General features: G+C 44.2%; 1 protein-coding gene across 2 annotated transcripts; it reads right to left on the bottom strand.

The window, feature by feature from the left end:
- Positions 1–4,502: 4,502 nt before the first annotated feature.
- Positions 4,503–8,521, bottom strand: LOC135515749 (E3 ubiquitin/ISG15 ligase TRIM25-like). Of its 2 annotated transcripts, none has more exons than XM_064939456.1 (7): positions 7,983–8,521; positions 7,335–7,430; positions 6,610–6,843; positions 6,217–6,376; positions 6,083–6,127; positions 5,896–5,958; positions 4,503–5,806 (listed from the first exon to the last, which is right to left on the bottom strand). In XM_064939456.1, the coding sequence occupies exons 1-7, from the start codon at positions 8,295–8,297 to the stop codon at positions 5,289–5,291; spliced, it is 1,431 nt and encodes a 476-aa protein (XP_064795528.1). In that variant the 5' UTR covers positions 8,298–8,521; the 3' UTR covers positions 4,503–5,288. The 2 variants fall into 2 exon arrangements, with proteins under 2 accessions (XP_064795528.1, XP_064795529.1); XM_064939457.1 differs by having other exon boundaries at positions 6,083–6,109.
- Positions 8,522–8,941: the final 420 nt, after the last annotated feature.

Genomic DNA, 8,941 nt, shown 5'->3' with positions numbered 1-8,941 from the left:
CAAATGCCTGAAGGCACCACGTTCATCTGTACAAACAATAGTACGCAAGTATCAACACCATGGGACCAGTCATCATACCGCTCAGGAAGGAGACGTATTCTGTCTACTAGAGATGAACGTACTTTCGTGCGAAAAGTGCAAATCAATCCCAGAACAACAGCAAAGGACCTTGTGAAGATGCTGGAGGAAACAGGTACAACAGTATCTATATCCACAGTAAAACGAGTCCTATATCGGCATAACCTGAAAGGCCGCTCAGCAAGGAAGAAGCCACTGCTCCAAAACCGCAATAAAAAAGCCAGACCACGGTTTGCAACTGCACATGGGGACAAAGATCGTACATTTTGGAGAAATGTCCTCTGGTCTGATGAAACAAATAGAACTGTTTGGCCATAATGACCAATGTTATGTTTGGAGAAAAAAGGGGGAGGCTTGCAAACTGAAGAACACCATCCCAACCGTGAAGCACGGGGTGGCAGCATTATGTTGTGGGGGTGCTTTGCTGCACTCTGGCAGTGAGCTACCCGGAAGGAGCAGAGCCCAATGCATTGTACTTTTTACAAATATATAATTAAATGGTTAAACAGACACATGGTGTTTCCTTTCTGAATTCGGCCTATAGATGGAATATAATCTCTTCCACACAGGCAATGTGGAAGGTGCCCTGGGATACCCATGGGACTTCAGCATTGGCCCCCAGGTAGGAAAGACTGGCCCCATAACATATAAAGATGTATGTGTATTTGTATGCCTGTACAAAGTTTCAAGTTTTCCACCTGGTCCATCCCCAAAGACAGGCCCATGCGAAGAGACCTGCTGCAGACATCTACTCCAGAAAACCACATCAGGGAGCAGATAGCAGTATGTATTTTCACATTTGAATATAGGTATAGAGAAGTAGACTAAAACATTCAGGCAACAAGTCAAGCACTGTCATATTATAACAAACAAATGGTTTAGTTTCTATACATTATTCTTCTGTTTTCAATACCTAAACCGAGTGTGTGTGAAAGACTTGAAAACTAGCGTAAACTGGGATGGTGTCTGTATACCTACTGGAGACAGCTGATCACCAGTAACAGCTCGATCACACCAACAGTGTATTTGCGCAAAATGGCACGCAGCATCATCTGGATATGTGTGCAACAAAAGTTCAACATTCGCCTTCTGCTGCCATTTATGCCAAGCCTTCTACACATACAGTTTGACACATATGCTTGATAAATCCAACTATGCACCACACAGAACGCACTGCAACTGCCTCTGCAACGCAATGCTGCAAGGCAAACACAGCGTTCCATTGGAAATTAATGTACTTCTGGTGTACTAAAATGCATTTCACTGTCGGTGTGATCGAGGCGTAATCTTAGTTCGGGGTGTGTCCAATCTGCACTCTGTTAGATGGACAACCCATGCCGATTTGGGGATGTTCAATTGTGGAAAAAGAGTGAGGGTCTACAAAAATGAAACAAAAAAATCCAAACTCTCCTCTTCACCAGGTGAAAGCCAGCTTAATAATGAGTTTCCACCATATTATTTTTTACCCATTAAGTATTTTCCAATGAACTTCAAATGCCTTTGCAGGTAGGGACAAAATGGCTGCTCGTGCCAGGCGTTCTGTGTCGACTGAGGCCAGTCGAGCCTGACATCTGGCACTCCCTGACTAAGGACGTGGTGGAGGAGAGCACTCCCTGACTAAGGACGTGGTGGAGGAGAGCATTCCCTGCAGGACACAGGAAAGGATGAGGCCGTCCACAGCCAGGCAACACAGGCATGAATACTCCAGATATGACCCTTGAACACAATCAGTTTGGGAGTAGGAAAGTGCCAAGTCATGTCAAGGTGACTGTGGTGCTGGCTTACTGTGATGATGATTAAGATGGTGATGGAGATGATGGTAATGATGGAGATGATGATGATGATGGAAACGATAGTGATGATGACTGCGGTGCTGTGCCATAGTGCCTCAGGCAGTGTGGGGATCACAGATGTCCAGCTGCAGGGTCTGTTAGTGAGGCTGGGAAACTCCTCCCAGAGAGAGCAGGACATCGGGGGGGTTCCGTCTCCAGCAGAACGTAGCAGGACGTCCCATCGCAGAGTTCCTCTTCCCTCCCAGAACACTCCTCCAGCCAGCTAGCTCTGTTACAGTAGGCCTGTGATGAAAACACAGACATTAATCCTTTGGTGAACATTGGTATATGTTGTCATAGTGTGTCATCTTTTGTTTACAAAAAAAGCCTCATTTAATTTTCAGTTGAACAACTTAATCAATCATTCTAGGAGGTGGCTTATGCTTTTACAGAGGGTTTGTGAAGTCGACTCAGTTCTGAACTGTACTGTAAGGTTTGGTCTGAAGCCTCTGGAAGGAAGACACCGAGCCCAGGGGACTTGGGTTGGGTTGGAGCGCATCATGTTGGGACCAGAGTGCACCACAGTCCTGTGCAAAGACAATGGCCAAGTGACAACACTGAGGGGTGAAGGATGATTGAGAGACTGATAGTATATAATTGAACCAGGACTACATTATTTGCCCATTATCACATAATTAATCGAAACAATACATTTCCTACAAGTCTCTCTATATGTTAGTACTTGTATGTTAACATTGAATGTGCTGTATACATAACATATGATGATCTGCATACTCTGGTGGGTGGCTAGGCCATAGCATGGTACACACCTGCACGCTGTACTAGGGTAAAGCCACACCAGGCCTGGGCTGAACATCATGAAAAAGTAGAGAGCTGCAGAGAGGACACTTTGTCCTGTGAAGAGGCAAGCATCCCTGCTACAGAGATCAGATGCCCTGACAAAACACCCTTTCTTCTGATTAAAAGGTCATTTGTGTATTCAAATGAAACATTCAAGTCATGCTCTGTTGAGGTACTATTAGAACAAGAATTGATTGAAGCATCACAAAGTAATACTATTTATTTAATGCTAGTGGTTTGATTTTCTTACAGGAAGAAGCATGTGTTTAGGGTGTGCCACAGTCCATTGACCCAGAACCCTTCATCCATAACCCATCCTTCCTGCTCCCCCTGTGCTCTGCTAGACTTCTGGGTCTAGCCCCAGAGCAACTCTGCAAGGCCACACACCGGTACAGACCTCCATAGTTAAAGTCAGAACTCTACTCCGTCATTGAATGTAATTCATTTTTTCTTCCTGATTCCTTAATTGAATTTAGAATGTGTGACACATTGAACTTGAGAGATAAGTGTATCATAGTATGGTTCTCAAAGTCAAACTGTGTGTGTACCATCACATCCAGCCGGTGTCCAGGCCAGAAGACCTGCCACCCTACGTTCCCAGCGGACTGGAGCAGGGGGAGGGCCTGTTCAGTCAGCAGGGGTATGTAGATATTACACATGCTAATTTTTTTTGTAACTGGTAATTTTGTGGATAGAGAAACTATATGATTCAGTAGGGGACAATTCAAAGTCAGTGTTAGTAACATCCCACTGGGCACAGATATAAATTCAATGTTTATTTAACTGAAATTAAGTATAAACAATGTTTATTTAACCAGTGTGCCGAGTGGGGTGACCATTACCCAGAGTACTGTAAACATATGGTTTCTGTGTGTCAGCCCTCTGTAGGAGAGATTATGTTCCTTGGCCCTCAGCCCCCCCTGCACCTCCCCCCTCCAGCAGTACCGCACTGCAGCTACACTCCACACCGCAACAGGGTTATCACTGCTTAGATGCATGAAAGTCAAGAGGTAGCTACTGCTGCACAGGCACATGACTGTCCAGGGACTACGGACATGAGACTGAAATCACCTTGGGCAAGCAGCAGAAACAGAGCCCCACTCTAATCTTCAGCTGTCCTCCTACAGATTCATTAGATCTATTTTACAGAAGATCCACTGTACTGTCAGCTTTGGCATCTATTGGTTGCCTGTTTAAATACATTGTGACCATTTAACCATGTACAAATGTCAACATTACTCAATTGGATAAAAGAAAAAATATGTTTTGTTTTGTTTTAAATAGGCAGGTTGCAAGTTGGGATGTATTTTATTTTCCTCCAGGTCAAAGAGGTGTAAGAAATTAAAATGTATTATTCTCAGTAAAAAGTCTTACTAAATCCTGTCCTTTATCGAAAAGCATTCCATGTCATTTAAAAAGAGAGTCAATTGACAAGATCAGGGTGCTTCTTCATCTGCATTGCTTGCTGTTTGGGGTTTTAGGCTGGGTTTCTGTATAGCACTTTGTGACATCAGCTGATGTAAAAAGGGCTTTATAAATACATGTGATTAATTGATTGAACCAAACCAAGACAAAAACACAGGGGATGGAACAGGGTCGAGGGGAAGCACTACAACAGTGTAAGTGGATCTAGAGCTGTTCCCCACCACATCAATCACCCAAATTCCATCTCCTGGTTTTTCTCACGTAACAAAACAACAACTCCCCAATACTAACTCTAACCCCCCCCCCCTCTCAGGAACTTAGTTTTGTTCTTTATTTTATCAAGTTAGAAATGATACTACAAACAAAAATGATTTATTTAATTTATTATTGTAATCTTTAAAACAATGGCCCCACCCCTCCCCCATTGGTAAAGCTGGAATCAAACATTGTAGATAAAGACCGGCTTCGCAGCAGGACTCCTAAATGAAGTGTCAACTCCCTTCATCCAGGTCACGATTTTAAGCAAATCAACTTTCTCCAACTTTCCCAAGTGATCGGTCTTATATTTCCTTCCTATTTGTCACTGGGGCCGAGCTCCCTGCCATCCAGGACCTCTATACCAGGCGGTGTCAGAGGAAGGCCCTAAACATTTTTCAAAGACTCCAGCCACCCATGTCATAGACTGCACCTGAACAGCTTCTACCCCGAAGCCATAAGACCGCTGAACAATTAATCAAATGTCTACCCGGCCTATTTTCATTGACCCCCTTGTGCAGAGCACCGGCTCTATACACTCACTGGACTCTACACTGACACTCCAACACACTCACACACAGACACACTTTCACACTCTTCGCATACACTGCTGCTACTCTGTTTATTATCCATCCTGATTGCCTAGTCACTTTTACCCTTACCTACATATACATATTACCTCGTACCCCTGCACATTGAGTCAGTACAGGTACAACTTTTATATAGCCTCGTCATTTTATTGTGTTACTGTTTCCTTCATTTTCCCCCCCTACTTTTTAACTCCGTATAGTTGGGAAAGGGCTCGTAAGTAAGCACAGTAAAGCCTACACCTGTTGTATTCTGCGCATTTGAGAAATACAATTTGATTTGAAATGCACTGTATTCTATGACGTTCAGTCAACACAGAGCCACAGATGATCCACAACCAGGACCAACCCAAAAACCAGCACAGAGGTCCTCGGTGAATGTGGTCTGGACTCTGTGGAGGAGGGTCATTGTATCCGAGACGCTGTAGAAGGCCAGAGTCCCTGCCCTGCTGTCCAGATACACTCCTACTCTGGTGGAGCAGGGGACAGGGATATCAGTCCTATTCTTATTGTGCCAATAGGAACAACTCGAGTTGCGACACACCAAACTCCAGGACTGATCATTGGAACCAAAGCAACATTCCAATCCGCCCTTCCTGCTGATGCTTCTGTATGTGATGGCTACCTCACACTCCCCCCTCCTATCCACCTCACAGTAGCGGGTTCCAGACAGATCCTCTTTACACAACACCTGGTAGTGGTCTGTGAATCTGTCTGGATGGTCAGAATAAGACAGAGCCTTGTCACTCCATGACACTTCTCTATTGCACTCAGACAGACGCAGGTGTTGATACGCCGAGTTGGGATCCAACGTGAGATGGCAGTAGTCTAAGAAAGTGAAAAAATGAAATGAAGGTGAAATATGCATTTGTGATAAGGTGTGTGTGTGTGTGTGTGTGTGTGACGGTATTACTTACTCTCCAAGAACTCCACTCTGGTCTTGGGCTCATGATGAATATGTACTTCAGCAGCAGCCATTACTACATAGAGTAGGGAGATACATTGAGTAATTCATGTTTAATGAAGAAGCATTCAATAGAAATATATACAAAATTAAACAAAGATTAAATATTAACTCATTGTGTGTGTGTGTGTATTACTCACATTCTGGTCTTGAGCTGAGGACATAGACTTCGGAGACAGCCATTACTATATTGTATATAGGCAGACAAATGTATGTATTCATTTATAATCAAGAAGCATTTAACAGAAAGTTAAAATATTTGGTTAACACTTACCTTTTCCAGGTATCTGGACCATTTCCTCCTTCAATACATCCTCCAGTCGCTCCATCATTCCAGAGATGGAGCTCTTCACTTCCTCAAAGGAGAAGTGCTGGTTGGCAGTGATATAGGGTAAGAGCTCAGATCCAGGAGCCACACAAAGAGACTGGAAAGTCTACAGCGAGAGAGAGAGAGAGAGGAAGAATAGACAACAAGAAATTGCAAAATTCTGGAGCTCAGAGGTTATATGTTGTGTAGAAGTAAGGAATCCTGGGTCATGTTCAATGGGCACAAACGGGGAACATATTATGAAACAAAAATAAACATTCCTATTGGAACAAGCTCAGGTAGTTTCGTGCCTAGCTCTGAACACCACCCTGCCACTGTGGATAGAAAGAGTGATGTCACCTTGAGGAAATGAATGTTATCCTCTGTTTGTGCGAGCTGCTCTAGCTCCTTGTCTCTCCTCTTCAGCTCAGCTATCTCCTGCTCCATTCGCACCAGGAGTCCTTCAGCTTGGCTTACTGACGCCCTCTGGTGGGCGCTGATCAGCTCCTTCACCTCACAGCGCCTTCTCTCAATGGAGCGGGTCAGCTCAGCAAAGACCAGCTCACAGTGCTCCACTGCTGCCTGTGCTGAAAGCTGTTACGAGAGAAGAAGAGAGAAGGAAGGGGGCCATTTTAACCAGCACATTCACTCTGCACTCACCTAGACCCATAGATAACTCCTCTTTGCATTGTGTCATTATAGCATCTGTGATAGCATGGCCAGCGCAATTGAGGTGGTCTCCATTTTGACTAGTACATTTTCTTCCTCACAATTGGCTGATCCCTCCTGATGATCCGGTTGGACATGACTCCAACAAAGTCACCAGGAGGGATCAGTCAATGAAGTTGGAAGTCCCACCCAGTTGACTAAATTAAAATGGTAGAAGCCCTCTACAGCACTGCCCATGCTAATATGGCCTTTTGGCCACTAGAGGCCTCTATCATTCTCTATGCCTCGACCCCAGACAATCAGTCCCTATAGTGTGTCCCAGTGGTATTAGGCTCCTCCCTGGTTTTAATTTAGAAATAGTACATAACTTTCTGCAAAATAAATGTACATACTCTAAATGGTTAATAAATACTCACTGAAAGGGACATCACCGCCTGTCTTACGTCCTGCATCTCCTTCTCTCTCACACAGATTCTCAGCCCGACCTGCTGCCGTTTCTCCCTCAGCTGCCCCTGAAGAGAATAACATTTTCAAATGATTACCAAAATGGACAACAGTTTTCAGAATCGACCAAGTTATGTTTTTGAGTGGGGAAATACTGTCATATGGCAAAAACATGATTATGCTAAACAAATCACTTAGACTAAATTAAATGATAAATGAGTGCCTTCAAGACAAAAAGGTTACGATAGTTCAGAGTTCATGCCTCTGCAGTGTATGTAAATGAGTGACCTTTGACTTTTGAAGATTCGGTCTGGATGTTATCTGGCCCATCCTTTGTTTGTTTTAAAGTGATTTTGTTGTGACAGCCTATCTTGTCTAACAGAGTTGGTTTTTGACTATCATCAGTCAATTTGAAAGCAGAATAGAGAATTTACAAATAAGAACCTAATTGTGGATTATGTGATACTGAACCCAGTGTGTGTCACTGGAACAGCTCAACTTTGGAGGTGGCTGGAATTTCCTGCTCTTCCAGTTCCTGGCAAAACAGTCAGCAATAACGAAGCTGATCTCTAAATATAATACATTATAGATGGCAGTATGTTCCAGATCCTTAGGCCTACCTGTTTCTCCGTCCTCTCTGCCGCTGAGTCATCACGATCATATTTCACATCTTCAGGTCCAGAGAAACAAGAAGCAGAGGGAACCGTTTTGAAATCTGTCTTCAATTTCTCTACCAACTCAGCCAGCAGAATGTTTCTGTTCAGAGCAGGTCTTGGGGTGAATGTCTGTCGGCACTGGGGGCAGCTGTGAATTCCCTTTTGGTCATCAAGACTCCAATATCCCTTGATACAGCCTTTACAGTAGCTGTGTCCACAGGGAATAGTCACTGGATCCTTCAATAGATCCAGGCAGATCGAACAACTGATCGAGTCCATGGCCTCGAGTATTCTGGTGCACACACCAACCAACTGAGCAAAACAGTATCAGAGTCCCAAGTGGTGAATGCTGAGGAGTCGAAGAGAAAGGCTATCACATGCGCTGCTGTTACGTGAGAAGTGTTTACACTTCCTGTTTGGGTTGGGTCGTGGGTAATCTCGGAAATCCCAGACGTGTCCGCTATACCGGAACATTGAGGGGTTCGATTAATCCCGTCCGGGCGCCCGTGTAGGCGTGTTTCGCTTCGGTTTAAAGTTTATTGCATTCGATTTGGAACCGGGCTGCCTCCCGGGCGTGAACCAGGTGCCCCGTTCAAAGGCCAGGGCGAAATCGTCTCAAAACAAAATTGGCGTAGACCTAATTCAGCACGTATAGTAGCTAATAACTAGGATTCTGTGTTTACTCATGGAAAAAAATATTGCTTTTGATAAATACGCGTTTTTTATTTGACCTTTATTTAACTAGGCAAGTCAAGAACAAATTCTTATTTTCAATGACGACCTAGGAACAGTGGGTTAACTGCCTGTTTAGGGGCAGAACGACAGATTTGTACCTTGTCAGCCCGGGGGTTTGAACTTGCAACCTTCCGGTTACTAGCGATCTAACCACTAGGCTACACCCCATGTGTGCATGCTATCCCAAT

This window comes from Oncorhynchus masou, chromosome 27 (genome assembly GCF_036934945.1).
Source record: "Oncorhynchus masou masou isolate Uvic2021 chromosome 27, UVic_Omas_1.1, whole genome shotgun sequence".
NCBI classification, from domain to species: domain Eukaryota; kingdom Metazoa; phylum Chordata; class Actinopteri; order Salmoniformes; family Salmonidae; genus Oncorhynchus; species Oncorhynchus masou.
This window is presented reverse-complemented; position numbering and strand designations above follow the sequence as displayed.